The sequence below is a fragment of the Ursus maritimus genome, unplaced genomic scaffold (genome assembly GCF_017311325.1).
Source record: "Ursus maritimus isolate PB19 unplaced genomic scaffold, ASM1731132v1 scaffold_9, whole genome shotgun sequence".
Taxonomy (NCBI): domain Eukaryota; kingdom Metazoa; phylum Chordata; class Mammalia; order Carnivora; family Ursidae; genus Ursus; species Ursus maritimus.
Window position 1 is genome coordinate 28,157,600 of NW_024427107.1, and position 20,292 is coordinate 28,177,891.

The window sequence follows — 20,292 nt, forward strand, 5'->3', positions numbered from 1 at the left end:
TTTTATACTATGAATTTTTATATGTCTAATTCCAATCTAATACCACGATATTCTTTTCCACCTTCCCAAATTCCATATTTGTATCTCTCTTCTGCTGCAGAGGCAAGCCGTCTGGCTCCCAACAGTAAGATTACACTGATTCAGTTTTTCATTCTTAGGATGTATATACAAAATGGTTCCAGAATTTCCACACCAATACTATACAAACGAAAAGACAATTAAGAAATGTTCGAGGTTCAAGGTTTTGTATTTTGGATTTGGGGGTAGTTGTTTTGGATTTGGGGTGGGGGGGTTGCAGTTTTGTTGTCTTTAAACTGAGTGTATAAAATCAAAGCACTATGTTTAAAAGTTATGAACTAATGGTATTTAAAATTAGAACAGTTAACTATTTACAGAAGAATTTAATCCTCCTTATCTTAAAGTTCTACCCTAGCCTTAATTATGATATAATGTACATTACAATATCCCCATAAATTCTCATTTTCTTACTGACCAACATTATCCTTACCACATTTTGATCTTATCAGGTATTTTCAAAACCTAGTATCATATACAATCACATCCAACACGTGCAAACTTTATTTCCTAAAGAGATACCAGTGAACACACCCCGATATAATACACAACCAGTAGACTGGTTATATAGGGAAAGACACCAATGAAAGTCAGTTTTAGAACTGTATTGAAAACAGGGTCATTTCAAGTGTTTCAAACCACTAATGCTGTTCTTAAATTCCAGAACATGTAAGCCATGGAATTACACCTCCCAATTGCAAATGTACTAAGGATTTTACAATCTAGATGTCAATTTCCATCGGAAATCTAATTCAGAAGCAAGAAATGTATAGAAATAAAAAACAATTGCAACAGACAATTGCCATAGTACCAACATTGCCAATTGTGGAGTTTCTTATCTGGTCCAGATCCTCCTAAAAAGTATTAACCCTAACACATCTAACGCATATGTTTCAATTGAGCTCTAGGCCTCCCACAATTACTGCTGTTACATATACATCGAAGGCCTCACGGTCACCCACAGAATGTCAAAAATGGAAAGGGACAGGTCACTAATAATGCAAATTATAATTCAACTACTTTGTCATAAATCAATTCAGACCATCACATCATTTGTTCAAAACTACCGAAAGTGTTCTTTGCAATTAGACCAATTACAATTAAGAAGCGACTGGTACCAACTGATTATCTTTATGCCCTCTCAATATACACCCATGGGACTATTTTTCCTATATAATTAGATGGGCCTTCCAGGCTTAATGACATCAAAATATGACTTACGCTTTGAGAAGATCATATTGCCTTTCTGAGGATACAAGACAAATCCCTCTGCATCTCGTATTTTTGGTGAGAAATCTGGCTAGGTAACTTATCAGAAAAGATTCAAGACACCAGATATCATGAAAATGTTGTCCTCAGACTGAAATGTGTGATCCCCAATTTACAACTGACTATAACTACATGACAAATAAAAGAGCTTAAGCTTTAGAAGTCCATTCAACCTGCAAAAATTTGTTGGCTAGAATAGTTCCGGTTAATAAAATTGTCCCTGACTATTTACAGGCCAACCAAATCCCGAGTCAATACAATAACTAATGCCTGGGGAAACACTTCAGGAAAAGTGGAATCGTTTATTTGGCGGGGTTGGGGGGTGGGAGGGTGAGGGTTAGAAAAACGGCACATAGTTTTGAAGGTTGGCCAAATTGATCCACGAGACTTATACTCCTGGTTGGTTCTAGGCAAATTAAAAATTAGATACAAAGTGGGATTGCAAATATTTCTCTTAATACAATCATCCCCATACATCTTGCCTTTTCTACTGAATCGTATGCTTAAAAATTACCCCACTGCCACTATACCAGAGTGACACTTGCTGATGCTACCGCCATCAAAACAACTGAAGCCATTACAGCTCACTTAGCCCACGTGGACCAAAAGGAGGGCAGTGTTATTATAAGATGGAAATTGTACAGTCAGTTTAACTAAGTGGGAGCGTTCAGCGAAGTCCAGCCAAGAGTTCAGCAATAGCCATACCCAGAAACAAAACACATCATTTTCAGTCACAAGAATTGTCAGAATACTCGTAAGTAACTATAGTTGCTTTCCCTGATAAATGCCAGTTTGCTTCAAGGAATATTTCCCCCTGATAAGTTTTAACTAATAGTTAAATACATGATGCTTGAGCTCAAGGCTAACGCTATTGTCAAATTGAATTTTTGATGAAATCGCTTTTAAAAAATACTACCTACGTCTATTAAGTCAATTCCATTTGATAATAAAGCAGAACAGGGGTGAGGGAAGTTCAGAGGGTCAAAGAATGAGTTAATAAATGGTTAATGGAAAAATATCCCTAGAAGGCAGTATAATAAAATGCTTTTGCTTTGTTCTTCCCCAATTCCTCCTCTTCCTCCTCCTCCTCCTGGTTGTGATGTAAAATAAAGTTCTTAGGCAACTACTGTTAACAGTATGTATAGTGCAATGCTCATAGTGGGACTTCTGTTTAAAAAATAAAATAAAATGGGGCCTATGGGATAAATAGAGTGAGTCATACTTCCCCTAGATTTCTCCTCCAGGCACTTCAGTATTATCTCCATTGTGTTCCCACTCGAGTGTTGTAAGCTAAAATGCTGAGTGGAATCCCAAGGGGAATCAACTTCCCAGCTTTGGTGGGGTCCAACTAATGTTCTCCTTGGACTGAAGCTGTAAATCAACTCACAGACAGAAGGAAAGAGTCAGAGTAGTTGCTGCCAAAATAGCAGTTTTTCAACATACCAATTTATTGTAAAGATTCAATGTATTAAATTTATATTAAGTCCTTCTTATGATTAGAGCAAATTCATTTTCAGAAAAGTTCAATTAAAAAACCATCAATAGGACTTACTAATTTCAATAGGTCATTTTGCTTCTGGGTAAATTGTACTAAATTACTAATATGTACAAGTCCCATTTGAACATAAAGAAAACCCTAGGTGCAAAAAAGGAGGTAATAATTAACTAAGCATTCTTCATCTTTAAATAACTGATCTAAGAAAAAATAATAAGATATGTTCATTCAACATTGCAGAAAAAAACTCTAACACATTGGAAAATTCTTGAACAACATAGATTGACTTTCCTTTTAAGTAAACCATATCGGACAATGCTATTAAAGCACATTTGATTCTTTTTACTTTTCATTAATCTATAAGGGTTTAAATATAGCAAAATAGTCAAAATGTTAGTCAATTAATTATTTTTTCATCTTACTATTTTAGATGCATTTCTAGATATCTTCAGCTATAACTGCATTCCCAACCATCTAAAAAAAATTCTATGGCCTTTTTTTTCCCCACAAATTTCCTTTGTAATCAACTGAGGTCAGACCAAAACAATTAATTCAACTCTAACAATATTTTTCATATCTTACTAACTTTTAATAATTACTTTAGGATTCTTTCCCAGACACTTGATTATTAATAGCAGAAAATCATATGACTACATTAGATTACATCAGCTAATCCTCCAAAGCAACTGTTCCTCTTCAGTTTGGAAAGAAATCAACACCCCAGGCCTCGTCACAGAGATAGTACACAATACACTGTAACCCGCAGTAATTAAAATTCTTGTTAGCACATCTCGACTTCCACAACTTCCTCTTCCTGCTGTTAAAGATTTTAAAAAGTTACCAAGGGTCTTCTACTGATGTGAGTTCTATCCACCTATGTCCTTTAAGGAATGGGCAGTATATAAAGAAAGAAACAATAATAAACATCTTATTCACTGCCCCAACATGAGCTAAGCAAAGAAAGGTGGTTCAAAGTATCACTATGGTTTCACCGCATTCGATCCTTTTGAATTATGTTCAACAGTGTTTTATTCTTGTTGTTGTTAGTTTACATTTATTGACTTTCAACCATGTGAATCAAGAAGCCAAGCACTAAAAAGGACATATAGACACTACTCCGTCCCTACCCTTAAAAACTTTAAAAGTATTGGAAACCAAAAACATAGTAGCTATAATTTATGAAGTATCCATGGTGATTTAGGCAGTTTATACATGATAAGCCCTCAGTATACCCCAAATCCTGGAAGATAGGTAACTGTTGGTCTTACTTTACATTTTACAGACATAGTACCTCTTCTTTAATTTGGGTGTCCACCCATCCTTACCAAAACCACTTGCTTCAGGGAAAGCTGATTCTTATCTCCAGACTGCTGGGGCCTACTTTACCTCTATGTAGTTAGATGAATAAAAAGGAAAAAAACAACACAAAACAAAACAAAAAACAACACCTTTTATTATCAGATCCAGTTTGGTTGTTTCTTCTATACTTTGCAACCAAAACACTCTGATACACAAGATAATATTTGTCCTCCAAAATTAATAGCATTTTCTTAAAGAAGTGGGGGTTATATTTTCTTTCATTGTGTATTTTTTAGACATTGGAGAGAAGATTGACCAATTTCATACTATAAAAGCCTGAAATTTCACTAAATAAATATTTGTTGGGTGAATGAATTAGCTGAACAAATGAATGAATAATGAATAAACTATTGAATATAAGATAGTTCTCTGTTCCTGTTTGCCCCTACCCTCCCGAGCCAAGATCCATGACTGAAATTATTGTGTTAAAAGAAAAGAAAGAACAATAATTGATTATAAGTCAGCTCTTTGAATTTATTTAGTTTTTCTTCACCACTTGATGACACCCTGCAATCTCTATATTCTATAGTAAAACATACTAACCTACCCTCTCCCCTGCTTGACCTTACTTGAAAATCACACATAGCTGAGTTTAGATGGCTAGTGCCCAGAAAGTCAGAAATAGAAATGAGTCACACACCTGACACTTGCCCCTATGAATGCTGACCTCCTTCTCATATTCCTATCCATTAGTAAGTCATGTTCACTATAGGATGAAAGATTAGACAGTAGAATATGTGTTTTGTTTGGTTTGGTTTGGTTTGGTTTGGTTTGGTTTGATTAAAAGTGCAAAAGATCTTATTCAACTGCTAGTGGTAATTGTTAAAGACATTAATGCCATGACTTAGGGATCTTGTTCTCCAAGGAAGCTAAAGAATATGTAAAGATGATACGTAGCCTGAGGGTAAAGGGGGCAGTGGGGAGAAGAGGAATACTCTAAAGATATGAGTCACACAGAATGCTGAAGATCCTTCATCTCATGACTGGTAACTACTCCACTGAGAAGGAATTAGCTCTCACATTTAAAGTGGGAAATGACCATAGAAAGAGAGAAAATGGTTATTTATTTCCAGACCCTGCCAACTTCCATACTGCTCTATTGCTGTGTCATAGTCACAGACCTGTACAATGACAGGAAAAATAATTTCTAATCTTCCTGTTCAAGAAGTAATTTTATTGATCTCCACTTTATCTTTTATTTTTCCTATGATTCAGCAGATCAGAATTGCTCTAGTTCCAGTACTTTCTATCACTCAGCAAGATGTCCATAGGGTTTAAATGTCTTAACATTTCATAGGAGGTGAAGAAATTTATTTCAGCACCAAGGAGAGTGTCTGTTATTTTCAAATGGTTTTATGTGTTCAAAACTGCATATTATTCATAAGGCTAGAAAGAAATCTTGAAATGTGATTTAATAGAAAACTACTAAGAATTTATTTCATTCATTAGAATAATCCAAATCATTTCTATAAAATCAAAAAATTGCCAGGATTTTGTATATGTTCATGATTTCAACAATGTGCTTTTAGCTTTCAAATGCAATGGAATTAGCAAGCCTTTGCCTTTTTTTCAAATGTCAAAAACCACAGTTTCTGAATGGATCTAGAATGGAGGAAGGCTCAGTGAAATCACAGAAGTGTTAAATTAACAGAGATTAAAATCTCCATGAGAACAAGGTCTAAAACCTTTTTCACTGCTGTGTCCTCAAAGCTTGGCAAATGATAAATGCCCAATGAATATTTATGTGAGTCTTCTGAGAAAGAATGAATTAATGAATGATGTTCATTAAGTCAACAGGAAAGAATTAGTGAATGTCTTCTCTCTAAAGAAAGGTCACTTTTCTGCTCCTGACCTAGGAGACCCTCACACACCTCATTGCTCAGCCTGAAACCTGAACACATCTTTCTTTGGCCTGTATCAATGGACTTTCTGAATCTCTGAAAAATCATGCTCCAGATCACACCTTTCATCTCCGTGAAGCTTTCAGTATAAAGGTTTCTCCTTTGAGACCTGCAAATGTCACTGAAGTTTCAATCCATGTAATCCTACATCTCCAAGACAGAATGGCATTACCCACCTATGGTTCCCCCAGTGTTCAAACCAATCAGCCAACCTGGTTCTGCCCTGTAACAAGATGGACAAGACACAGGCACAGGAAGCTGACTCTCATCCTCCTGCATGAGGTCCCCAGGTAGACCAGAACTATTTGTCCCTATTCCCAACAGCCCAGACAGCCCCTTCCTTCGTTGCCAAGAGTAGAAAACACCAGGCCTCACTCTGCTGAGAGACCTTCAAGAGTCCAAGACATCTGAGTCCAACTGTGCTGAGAGACAAAGGACAATAATTCAGTTCTGTTTCAAGCTGCCACCATAGCCAGACATGGGGTCACCCTGGGAGACTAGGAACTACCAAAACATGAGCAAGTAAAGGCCAAAGGTCAAAGACAAAACATGAGCAAGTAAAACCACAATGTTTAAACAGATGTTTCCAATAGTCAGCATGTTGTGAAGACTTCTCAAAGCTCTAAATCCCTTTCCCTTTTTATGTCTATTTGTGTGATAAAACATGTGTGAACAAAGTCAATCCTTCTGGCTCCCAGGTAGACACAGCCCAGTTCTTAGCTCCTAGGAGGCTTCTGGGCTAAGGCTCCACTCTACTTGGACTGTACTATCAGGCCCCCAAAACGGGGGGGAGCTGCCAGGGAAGGACTGATTTCCATTTCAAACTGCATTCTGGTACTTTATACTCCAGCACCATTGGCCGATCAATATTTAATGCTTGGAGATTCTGACTCTGCGGGAGTCATGTCAGGGGACCTTGGGAGCCAATCTGCTTGAGCTTCTGAGTGATAATTATTCATGGGCTCCTGCCTCTTGCTCTTTCTCTCGCACGGTCCCACTCTGCAGACTCAGTGCCTTATTCAGTCTTCTCTCTCGCTCTCTCCGCTGCTGTAGCTGGACCCTTCGCCTTCGCCACCGCTCAGCATCTGCACATCCCTACAATGGCTAAAACAGCAATGGGTAAGGCATCGCGCCTCGTTCTCCCTCGTCTCGACCTGGTGCCCACCTCTCACCTCTCTTAGAGCTTTGAAGGCATTCGGAAATATTTTATAAAGAAAAAGACGTTAATGGTAAAACAGGAACCGGGAAGGACGGAGGCAGTTCTGGGGGTTTGGGAAGGGCAAAGAGTGGGTCCCTGGAAATCTGAAACTAAAATTTTCTTTTGAAAGGTAGAAGCAGGTAAGTTGCCCTCCCACGGGAAGAGAATTTGTTCTGTTTCCATGTTTAAAATTAGGGCTCAATTGTGGGGGGAGGGAGCTACCTTTACTGTTTGCCTTAAATGGGGTTAAGGGACATTTTGGAAAGTGCTTTGTAACATCCTTTATTTCTTCTCTAGTTAAAAAAAGAAAATGGGGAAGAGGAGAGGGAGGTGGCGGAAAGGGAAAAGAAAAATGCGAAGTCAAATCCGTCCCTTCTAGGTTGTCTGAAAGATGGGTGGAGACGGGGGGCGGGTGGAGAACCGGGCAAATTTTATGGTATTGTCTCGTCGGAAAAACCGCTAGTCCTGGGGCGCGGTGCGGGGAGGGCAGGGCGGGGGATGGGGTGCTACGCTCCTTTGTTTTAGGGAAAGGGAGGGGAAGGAGAGAGGAAGTCGGGGAGGGCATGGAGGGCGCGGGTGGGCAGCTGCAGGGGCGGGGAAGCGCGCGGTGGGGAGGGGTGGAGGGACAGCGGTTTCGCAGGCGCTGGGGTGGGGTTTCTTTGTGTGAGGACGAGCGGTCCCAGGGGGAGGCACCTGCAGCGCTGGGCGCACAATGCGGACGGCCCCACCCTGTGTGAAGCCGCGCCGGCGCTCTCACTCCTCCCCCCTGCCGGGTGCCGCAGCTTCAGCCGAAAGAGGGCCGGGTGGGGAGCGCAGCGCGACACCCAGGAGCCCAGCCCTGGGGAGGGGGAAGGACAGCAGCGCCACCGCCACGCCCCGCGTTTGTCACTCCTGACTCCGACTGGGCTTCCCGAATGAGACCTGACCACTGCCCCTGCCTTCCCCACCCTCGCCTCATTGTTCTGTTTTACGGAGAAGAGGGGGAAAGTGGATTAACATTTTTCTTTTCAAAACCATATTGCATAGGGTGACTAGACTTTGACGCGGATAAAGGCTTCTTTGAGCTCATTGATCGTTTTGGGTAAAAGCTTAGGGAACCTAGATAAGTGTAGATATAATAATACGGATACAAAAGAGGCCAACTTCTTAAATTGAGCCACGTGAAATACCCGTCTTCTAGGTTAAACAGGGCCAAATAATGGCAATTTTCATAGGCTCAACCTATGTATCAGGGAAACAGTTGAGACACAGAGATCCCCAGCTGGTTGTGCGCCTCTAAGTGCCCCATGGTTCCAGCGCTCGGTGGCCCCCGGGGTGGACAGGCAGGGAGGGGCCCGAGGTCTGGTGACAGCTGGAAGCACCCCTCCCCCGGGACCGGGTGCGGGATGCGGAGAAGGGAAAAAGCGATGGACAGGTCTCGCCCTGCACAGCTCCGCCCTGCCCCACCCTTTCCGCGGTGCTGGGAAGACCTCGGGCTCCGAGGTTTGGCGAAGAAACGGAGTTGGAGAGGGGCAGCTGAACGGTCTGCAGTCCTAGAGCCCCTTTTTTTCAGCCCCGCAGTCCAGACCAGACACCCCCTCTCTATGCGCAGACACCCGATGTTGCTCTGAGTCCTGGCGCCGAGCCCTTCCCAGCCAAGAGGGTGTCTCTGCAGAAAAGCTGGCTGGAGCCCCGCCCGGCCATACAAAGGCGCGGCCCCACCCCAGCCGGCGGCAAGACCGCAGAGGTGACCCCTTCCCAGGCGTACGGGGAGGATTTTTCTCTTCCCGCCCTCCCACAGCCCGCGGAGTTCAGGCTACTTTCCCCCAGCCGAAACCCTCGGCCCAAGCGGGGTTCTCTATCATTTCCCGGGACGTAGACCCTTTGGATAGTCTCTCTAGAAGGGACCCTCGCTCATCGAGCAAGGCGCGGCTCGGCCCCACCCCTCCCATCTGCGGCCGGGACCAGTCAGCCGCTGGCCAGGTGGGGGCGCTATTGGCGAGCCGGCGCGTGGAGCGCCGCCAGCCCTGCAGAGCCCAGCGCCGCGCCCTGTGCTCCCCTCCCCCGAGCTGGGCGCTCGCCCCCGCGGGTGCAGTCCAGGAGACGGGTTTCTGCGCAGTGTCCTGAGCTACCCCCGCTTCCCACACTATGCGAGTCACCCCCAAGTCCAGAAAGGTTCTCAGAATGAGGGATGGGGGCGATCTCGCTCTGCGTTCTGCACCCCCACCGAGAGGTTTCTGCAGCAGGAGGGCGGCTACAAACATCATTATCAGTATTATTTCAAATCATTACTATTATTACTATTATTATTACTTCATGACTCAATGGCCTTATTTGTTCAAAAGGTTTGAATGATTGAATTTGATTAAGGATTATTAACCCTTGTTGCACGCACTTTTCTTCCTTCCACTCTTCCTTTCCTTCTCTCCCACCCCTTAAAAAAAGAATTTTTTGTCCTGTTGTTCATTTTACATTATAAAGCGAATGTATTTTCAATTCCTGTCTAGATTACATATATTCTTGTGGGTCGGATATTATGTGCAGGTGCTTACTAAGGGTAAGGTTTATGTGCCAGAGATTGCTGGAAAATTCTCGGCAGATAATTGTTTGTGACTGCAATGGGTAAAATTATACATATATAATTGAGATGTTACGATCTTCACTGTGTATTCCATAAGGTCATATCTATCAATCAGTATATATAGCTTATGCACAAATTTTTAACTGTTTCTTTTCTTTTCTTTTCTTTTCTTTTTTGAAACTGTTCTTCCAATTGCTCATTCTTAATACAGTCTCAATTCTGCACAGAAACCTGGATCGTGAAATGGTAGTCACCATCCCATTAATAAAAATCCCACCCAAAATATAACAAATGCAAGGGTCCTTTCTGGCATGAGTAAGCTGTATTTGCAAATCATGAATAGAAGTACAACCTCTGCAATACTAAAATAATGGATTTTGTGATCGTTTCAGTTGCAGAGCATAATCAATTAATCACCAGGGTGGGTGCTTTTTCCTGATTCATTAAACAATTATTCAGCATGATTGTACTAGGTGCAGATAGTATTCCCCATTATCTACTCTAATGAAGTGGGCACCTTCTAAATGGATATATAAATAACCGGAAGTGGGAAAATGAGGATTTGGTCAGGATTGCAAGATCAAACTGAAAGAAAAATAGCAGTAGCTCATCAATTAATTATATATATGGTTAATACCAGCTGAGTAAGCTGAGCCCGCAATAAGCATTATGTGACCCAGTGTAGCCCTGTACAATAGCTAATATGATGGTATAAATTAATATACCTGGTGGTGTTTGTCTACACATGTTAAAATGCTCTGAAAATATATTTTAAGGTAATAAATAACTAAGAGTGTATGGTTTTTAACATTAATGTCTGGAGTTTTTTTCAGTCACAATTCTCAAGGGTTTTGTGAATCGACCTACAGATTTGTAGTAAATTATTCTATGCTAAGGGGGAGGGGAGTATTTTTATTGTTAGAACAATTGCCTCTGCTCTTAGTCTTTAACATTTTTAGCAGGATTTTATTTGTTGCACTAAAAACACATTTACTTACTTTGGGGATTTTTTAAATTATTAATGGATGGATGGTGGAATAAGCATTAGGTCATTTGGCCAAATTTGGGGATTTTAAAAATTATTAATGGATAGATGGTGGAAGAAGCATTCGGTCGTTTGGCCCAGTGTGTCTCCCATCAAATACCTTGTTCTCTGTGATGAAAAGGCCGCAAGAGGCTACATTTTGCTCAAATTCCAGAGTGCCTGTCAGTCCTTTCAGAGTGGATAAAGCCAATTCACACAATAAAATAGTTTCCCACCCTGCAATGTAAGATCACATTAGTTACTTAATTCTGTGAATATCTAGTCGTCGCTATCATCCAGAATTTCAAGTTAAATCTGTACAGTTAAAAATGAAATGGGAGATGAATTGATCACACACTTAATTGAGCATTTTTGTCATTAATGAATCCAGACCATCTTTAGGAAAATTCCTGATTTATCAATCACCACTGTGTTTTTTAGTCTAACTGAACAGGACTGACTCTATGCCCCTTTCATCTCAGGAGCTCCTTGCTCACAAGGTGGCTCCCTGCTCTGGGCGTGGCCACTCCCAAGCTGCTGAAACCTCCTTCCAGCTCAAACCAATTTCCTATTTGTTTCTTGGAGAAACACACACTATTCTGTTGTCACAGCATCTGTGACCTTATATGAAAAATGCAAGAAATTTTCCACATAAGAAGAAAATACCAAATTAGCTGATGAACTAGATGTTTCCAGAACTGAGGCTGGTTCTCTTTCCTAGTTCTTTCAACGGGAAAACCGTGGAGTCCACATTAGCTTTCACCCCACTAGAGGGCAATCTAGTTCTCTAAAGCCGTAGGTGACTGATTTTTTTTTTTTTTTAACTCAGTTTCAAATACTAACTATTTAATAAAATCTTTTTTTTAAATCTGGAACATTCAATTGTTTATTCAATAAATTAATGCCATACTTTACCCTACTGGATGAAAAGGGTTTGTGCACCTTTTCAAGGAGACCGATAAAATGAATGGAAATGGGTGTTAACCCTGGTTAGTCATTCTCTTATGACTTTACTTTCCAGTTTTATTACATTGCTATTATAATATCATTTATGTTACTTTGGGAAGTTTGTAGTGGATGAATGGTAGAAAATGATCAGGAGTAATAGCAAAATTATTTAGGAACAGAATGTTTTAATGTTTAAATAAAGGAATAAATTAAACAAAAACATTGTTTACTTATTCATTTATTTAAAATGTGCTCAAGATGTTGGGGACACGCCCAAATGTCAGTGCCCCCCTTCAGGGAGTTTGCAGGCTAGCAGTTAAAACGTAGGTACAAAGTGATACTGAGGAGGGTGTACCAAAACCAAGCATAAACTAATTTTTAGGATCATTAAAAGTAGATTTTTTTTCCCATGTTTGCATTGGCAGGGACTTTTTTTTCTCTTGTGTTTCATGTAATTATAATCCATCTGTAAAATAATTAATAGTTTCATATGACTGTGCTCCTCAAACTTTAACGTGCATATGAATTACCTGTGATTTTCATTAAAATGCAAATTCCGATACAGTAGGTCCGGTTGAGGCCAGACATTGTGCATTCCTAACAAACTCCCAGATGATGCCGATTCTAACCACCGAACATGTCAGTTTTAGAAACAGAATTGTGATAGATGTGTTCCTCCCATAATAAGCTTTGGTATTAGGTCTTAATATTTTCAAATGCATGGCAATCTTTACAGAATATTTCACTTCCCCCTCATACTCTTAGGGATTTTATTCCTCTGGGAGTTATGTGTTCTCTGCCATCACTCTCTATTAATTGGATTTTTAAAAATATATTCATATTGTAGGACTCAGCAGAAGACCTTCAAGAGAAATGTGGAAAGTGAGGATTTGGCTCTGTGTGTGTGTGTGTCTGTCTGTCTGTCTGTCTAAGAAAAAATGGCACAGTCGAGAAAGATGATACATCAATACGCTAGCTCACTGTTATTTACAAAACAATGTGCAGAACAAAGAGTTTGACTCACAACCTTTTAGTTATGGGATAATCGAAAATTTGCCTAATTCTATTTGTCATATAGCTAATCCCATTTGCCATATAGATAATTCACTACAAATACTCCACATACTGTAGAAACTAAAACAGATTAAACAGCACTAAAATTGCCTTTCAACATAGCCCATACTTGTTACTTTCCAAATTATTCTAACAGAGAATTTCTTCCACATGAGAAAATTATTAATAATTTATTGAGTATGGCTGCATAATTGAAAACAGAGTATGTATGTGTTTTCTCCTTACTTAAGCCAATAAAGGACCTCCATTATTCCATACTAACTTTTTAAGAAAGTCAACTGAAAGGAAAAAAAACTAGTCTTCAAAGAGTAGCACCAAAAACCCCATATGTCAGTGCTCCCATTCAGTGGGGTGCATTACCACATTTCTGGAAATGTATCCTACAAAATTATACTATACATAAAATATCTCAAAATGGAAATAGAACGTTTCCCAAACAGGGCACTAAAAACATAGTCCCAAATAACACTGGTCCCAGAGTCGTAGGATATACTATTATGCAACGTGAAGTTGGATGAAACCTCAACGTTATCCATTCCTTTGTTGTTGCTCTTGTTGTTGTTGTCAACCAACAGTTTTCCTCTGCCACTGTTCTCTTTCAAGATTCATTTTTCTGGCATAGACATAAATTTTAGAGTATCTATAAGAAATGATTTTTACTGATTGACTTGGTCCTTATAGAGCATCTATAATATGTTAGTCAGTAAGCACTTTACACATATTAGTTACATTAATCATCCAATAATCCTAAAAAGTAAGCACTTTTACAGATGAGGAAACTGAGGCACAGAGGGGCAAAGTGACTTTTACCCAACGCCACACAGTTAGATACGGAACTCGAGCCCAGGCCACCCTGGTTCCAGAATCGGTCCCTTTAACCAGTATAGGCTACTCTCACGAATGTTCCATGTGGGAGTAGTTCCCACCATGGAGGTCAAACCTGTGAGACTGCCATTTTGTCTAACAAGCCTGAGATGGTCTTTATCCTTTTTTAGCACAGACTCATTTTAAAGGGGAGATACCTTCAAACTGATGACTACTTTTAATTGCTAACCTGGGACTTATTAGAATAATTGCCATGATTTAGGCTTTGAGGGAACAAGAACTATGAGACCTTGGGGGTTGTAATGTATGGAACACACGACTGTCTGAAGGCTCAGCTAAGAGAGCAGCAGGGACTTCTGATGTGGATACACCATGATGACCAGTTCTGGAAAGAAAAATCTCGACTTGATCTAATCAATGTCATCATGGCTATCACATTTTAAAATGGACCTTTACCTCCCTTTGTAGACACTAGATATTTAACTTTAATATTTTGTTTTATGAAATAAATCTAGAACTAAAAGAGATATACCACCCAGGCATCCACATTTAATATAATCATTAGATATTACTTCAAGACTCTTCCTGTTATTACCTCAAAAGCAAGCAGGCAAGAGGAAGGCTCTGAATCCCTTGTGAAACATTTTTAATTATCTTTTAATAAAGGAATCAGGTCCTATCATTTGTCAAGGAGACATTTGCAGTAGTAAAACCTGTGTTTATATAACCCATTTTTATTAGCCATGATTAAAGATAACATTTTGTGTACATTTGTTCTCACAAAACACTTTTATGTGAATATAAAGGTTAATTAATGCATTTCAGCAATCATTTTGCTAGTCATCTGGAAAAATAGCTTCTCTAGGAATTGAACTTAAGAGAAGCAGCCATACATTATACTACAAAGCCGTAATACAAATTTTGAGATTTTTCTCATTTGTAATTTTGTCAACTTCCAGATTAAAATATTTAATACTTGGAAAAATTACAAAATTCAAAAAATTTGACCAGAAATAGATAATGACAGTTTTTGTATAGTACATTAAAAATAACATTGCCTGGCCCTGATTTTTTTTTTAAGCAAAATCGTAAAGCGACGCCTGTATGAGTGCTTATTTAGCAGTTATTCTTTTGGAATAATTGTACTTTTGATGTCAGAGTTTGCACACCATCCACAAGTGATTAGTGTAACAACACATCATCAGAATATCAATCTGTCCATCTTTCAACCTTTCAAGTTGCCAGTCTTTATATCAGGAGAAAAAGAAATGGATGAACTTCATCTAAACCTAGTTCCACAAATACTTGTACGAGAGAACATTTTACACTTTAATTTTTTGTTAGCACTCTACTCCACTTCCAGAGAGTCGCTTCCAGACTCTCACGGGAAGGGGCACCCACCTCGTCAGGCAGTTGAGCTGATACTAGACTTATCGCCCCCTTCCTTGGACCCTTGCTATGGAACACATTGCCCTTATGACTGCAAAGTTCTTTGTCATTCCCACCCAACACTAATATCTCTTGTTGTAAGTTAAGTCTTGCAGCTTTATCTGAGAAGTGCCAGTTAGCATCTTTCTCATTATCATCATTCAAACACACGAAAAAGGACCAGAGTCAATTCTAGTCTTTTGATGCATAGATTACATGCTTCAAGACTCCCGTCACTTTAAAAGTCTTTTCATTCTACTTCAGACTTACCTTTTCCTTTTATATTAAAAAAAGAGAGCAGACAAACATAGAAGATTGAAAAATGTAAAAGGTTCAAAAGAAAAGTTAGATAGCATGATCTATCTATATTGACCTTGTAGTTCTTAGAAAATATTTACTCCCTCTATCCTTTTTAATCTTCATATAGTCTTTATGAAATGGGCATAGTATCCATGTTGCTCTGTTTAAAATGAGTCAGTTTAAGCTCAGAGAATTTACTAAGTCAAGTTCATATGTGGTTAGCTTCAGGGCCAGGGCCAGAACATATGTCTAATAAAGATATGTGTATATATATATACACACACACACACATATATAATACATATTAGATACATACTATGTATTAGATATATATTCTATATGATTATAATGGTATATATATATATGTAATAAACAATAAAACTAATAAAGTTTAGCACTTATGCCTGTAAGTCCCGTAAGCAAATATGCACACATGAGGGAAGTCACACACTAAACATATTTGCCTTTAGATCAAAGTCATTAGTAGTTAATGGCAAGACTTACCAAAGTAAAGTAGATTCAAGCACCAATTCTCTTCTGAAGCTTATGCTAAGCATCAAAAGAATATAAATATGATTTTCTTGCTTGGGGAATTTAGTCTTTTGTAGAAGATAAGACTCTGTACTTACAAAAAAGTTGAATGCCAGTAGTAATGACTTATAACCATAACTGGAAGTCTCCACCGTTTTAAAAATGTTATGATACTGCCCCACAGTATGACGAGACAGTACATAACGCTCGACAAAGAGCACCAGTTAAAAGTACTAGGACCCGCCCAGAGGATACAAACGTGAAATATCTAAGTAGTCTCCTCTATCAACCAATCCAGCCAGGGAATCCCTTAGTTAAAACATTTCTCAACCTTTACTGAGCAGCAGCAGCATGCAGATACCACTCCCAGAGGTTCTGATTCCCATCCCATGGGCCTGAGGTGAGTCTCATTCATTTACATTTCTAACAAGCTTCTGGGGGATGCTGACGCTGCTGGTCCAGAACCACACTTTGATTAAACCAAATGCTGGTGACCAGTGGGGTACCTGGAACAGTGTGGGGAGCAGCATAGCCCTCTAGTGTGATTTCCTTCCTCTGACCAGCTCTGCAACTCTGGACTAAGTCCTAACAGTTCCACCCTGCTCCACTTGTGGTCCAGCCCGTGCTGCATTGCTAGAAGAGCCCGGGAGCAGGATTCTGAAGCCCTGAGCTCTAGTCTTGACTCTCTCAGCTAGTCAGCCTTCGTCAGGTCCCTTTTTCTCTCTGTGCCTCTATTGTAGCATCTGTAAAATGGCGAGATAATATCTTGTCTGTGTCAGAGGGTTCTTTCCAGAACCAAGGGAATGAATGTGAAAGGGATTAGTATCTGCCAATACTATATAAATGCAACCCGTAGCATTATACGTCATTAGATAGAATGCCTGGATATTTTACCCATGCAGATCCACATTTAGAGTGAATAATGAGGGAACAGGGAGCACAGAAACGGAATCATTTGTTTTAAAATAAATAAATAAATAAATAAATAAACACTTCCTAAACAATAAATTGAAATAAAATGTTGAGTGAATTGCTTGGGCAACAGTATCTGATATTTTTGAAGGGTTTGTGCTTAGGTCCCACCCAGGATTCTTCTTTAAAATTCTTAAATGAATGCTGGCTCAGAAGAAGCAACTAACTCATCCAAAGTTTAATTTCTTGCAGTCAGTCCACACTCATTTTTTCCCCAACTCAACCTTCTTTAAGGGAAGGGTGGTGAATAAGGGGCCAAGGTGGCAGCCATCAAGCTAAGAGAATTGCTGGGCTAAGCAGGGGTGCCCTGCAAATAGAAATAGAAAATATGAGAGGGTTGGAAAGGAAAAGGTAAAACTCTGTACAAATTGTTCTGCTGGTTCCATGTTTGCCCCTTGCCAGGAACACCTTGACACTCTCTACCCTCTGAGCACGCCCCATCGAGCAACAGTGCAATCCCACCTTAGACAAAGCAACCCAAGCCCAGATGTTCATGTCTGCTGAGAGCTCGGCTTAAAAAGCTGCCTCCAGATTTAAAAACAAAAGGGAAAATCTTTGTATAGTAAGAAAAAGCAACTTGTCATGGAACTCAAAAGAAAGCAAAATGCTATGAAAATTAAAAAGAGTACTGTAGGGGCGCCTGGGTGGCACAGCGGTTAAGCGTCTGCCTTCAGCTCAGTATGTGATCCTGGCGTTATGGGATCGAGCCCCACATCAGGCTCCTCCGCTATGAGCCTGCTTCTTCCTCTCCCACTCCCCCTGCTTGTGTTCCCTTTCTCGCTGGCTGTCTCTATCTCTGTCGAATAAATAAATAAAATCTTTAAAAAAAAAACAGTACTATAAATCCCCCCTGCCCCATCACTCATTATCAGATAATCCTTGAGCAAATTATCATTTCTATACCATAATTTTCTCAATTATGAAATGGGGGAAATAATGCCACCTAAATCACATAGTTGTTATGAGGCTTAATTAAACAATTGAACATAAAGCACTTGTAATAAAAAAAGTTAATTTCCTTCTAAGACCCCCTAAATAGATGATGAAAGCACTAAACAAAAGTAATCATTTAAAATAAACATCTAAATTCTTGTGATTTGTGAATTTCCACGTGTAGTAATAAATCTACTAGAAACTACTTGGAATTTAAGAAGTGATCACTATTCGATTCCTTATGATAGAGGGAGAGCTGATATTATATTTATGATGCAGTGGCCAATCTGGTATATCTCCAAGACAAATCCACTCTGGGCAGTGCCAACATTGCAAGCACACTTTTCTTGCATTTGTTTCTCATTTCATTTTTCACTGTCATATTTCGTATCTCATCCTACTTCAAATAAATATTAAAACTTCAATAAAATTGACTGTTCGTGTCTGCCTTTTAAGGCTCATCTACATCAAATGTTACATTCAGTGGAAATGATTAAGAAAAATAAAGATGTCAAAGTCTACACTGAGTTCTCTTAAAGAGCAGGAGTGGGGGGCACCTGGGTGGCTCAGTGGGTTAAGTCTCTAACGTCTTATTTCTGCTCAGCTCACGATCTCTGAGTTGTGAGATCTGCATGAGCTCCTTGGCGGGAGCTAATGCACTGGGCATGGAGCCTGTTGGGAATCTTTCTCTCCCTCTCTCTTAAAGAAAAAAAAAAAAAAAAAAGCAGGAAGGGGTGGATTATATGATGTAACACACACAGAGTCTCTCCTTACAATCTTATTAACCCATCAGTTTCATCTGAACTCCACAGCACTTAGCTATTGCGAAATCCCTCCCTCCTGCTTCCTCGGTCTCCTCCCTACCTGGCAATCTCCTGCTGTCCTCCTTCCATTTCCAACACCCTTCCTCCAGTTAGATCTTTTCTTTCAGAGATAACTCCAGGTATTTTTTTACCTGTATTAATTTAGCCTTCTTCCTCTCCATCCTTTAGTAGATGAGCACAACAAAGACACTGGAGCCAAACAGTACCAACGTAATATTCCTTAGAGGACTGTGGTGGGAAAGGTCACACACAGCCTGTGATGGGTCAGGATTCTAGACAAATCAGTCAAATCTCAGAGTTCACCTGGTTAACCACTATGTCTCTTTTGGACATTGTAGGCTATGGATACATAGTTTCATATTACCCCTCAGTCATTCATGACAGTAACACCTTTTCAATCAATAGTGTTTCAGATACCAGTCAATATAAAGCTGGAAGGTGTTAGCAGAATGTAATCGTTAGAATAATAAAGATACCCTGAGAAATCAAATTAGCATTCACCTGGGGTCTGACTTTAAAAAGGCTTAAAGGAGGATAACTGACTACCAATATAGAAGAGCATTTTAAATATTTTGCTTCTAAAATTTCATGTAAATGTATATGGTACATAAACTAGGAATTATATTTATGACATAACTGCAGACATATTAATAGAATTGTGTGCTTACGTTTACAAGTGTTGTATAGGCCTTTTTCAAATTAGATACAGTTGGTTATAGCAATCTCCATATAAAAATACTCAATATTTTTTCATATTTAAAAGCCATAAAATACAGGTAATGATAGACTACTTTCTCATAAACATAAAATAATGACAAAGGAGGAGCTTTATGTGAAAGCATTAAAACCACGTAAATCCTCACAAGTTCATGATAGGTTCATGCACCTGGTAGGGAAGATGGCTTTAAGGAACATGTAGACATTGCCTCACTTAAAAAAAATCTAGCAGGGTTCTGAAATACCTAGCCAAACACAAAGTAGAGAGAAGAGAGCTGTTATCTCCCTATCAACCAAAAACTTGGCTTAAAAAAAAAGAAAAAAGTTTAGCAATAGAAAAAATAAAAGAAAATGAAACTCGGTATTTAGGATGAAAATTTTTTTTCTAAGTTCAGGGCTAATATGGAAGAAATTGAATTAAGTAGCTTTGAAAGAATTGGATTTCACCCACTGAAATTTTTCTTAAAATGAAATCTTAAAATAGTGTTCACAGTTGCAGTCTGTATTGGCTACAAATTGCCACAAGCAATGTTACAATGTATCCAAGAGAAGAAATGCAGAAAAATATAAGTCAGGGAACACTGGACCTTGTGTCCAGCTTGCCTGGTGGAATGAAAGCTTATGCATCTAAATTAATTGCAAGGGGAAGCTGTCACTCCTGACATAAAACAAATAGCCCTGCAGTTTTTCTTTCCAGAAAACTACATGTTTTATCACTTCTGCTAAATTTTAGAAGTGAATGGGGAATACGTAGGGTAGTCTGCCAAGAAGTCAAAGAGGATTTCTCAAAATTGCTCTGAGAAAGGATCTGCCCTCCTTGAAGCAAATAGTAGCAGGTTTCCCAAGTCAAGCTTTCCTT

General features: G+C 39.4%; 1 protein-coding gene across 1 annotated transcript in view; it reads left to right on the forward strand.

Moving 5' to 3' along the window:
- The first annotated feature begins 7,086 nt into the window (after positions 1-7,086).
- Positions 7,087-20,292, forward strand: part of STMN2 (stathmin 2) — a 50,001-nt gene continuing 36,795 nt past the window's right edge. The window contains exon 1 of the mRNA XM_008689079.2: positions 7,087-7,218. Within this exon, the coding sequence (XP_008687301.1) occupies positions 7,200-7,218 (19 nt within the window). The 5' untranslated portion in view covers positions 7,087-7,199. The remainder of the gene's footprint in view (positions 7,219-20,292) is intronic.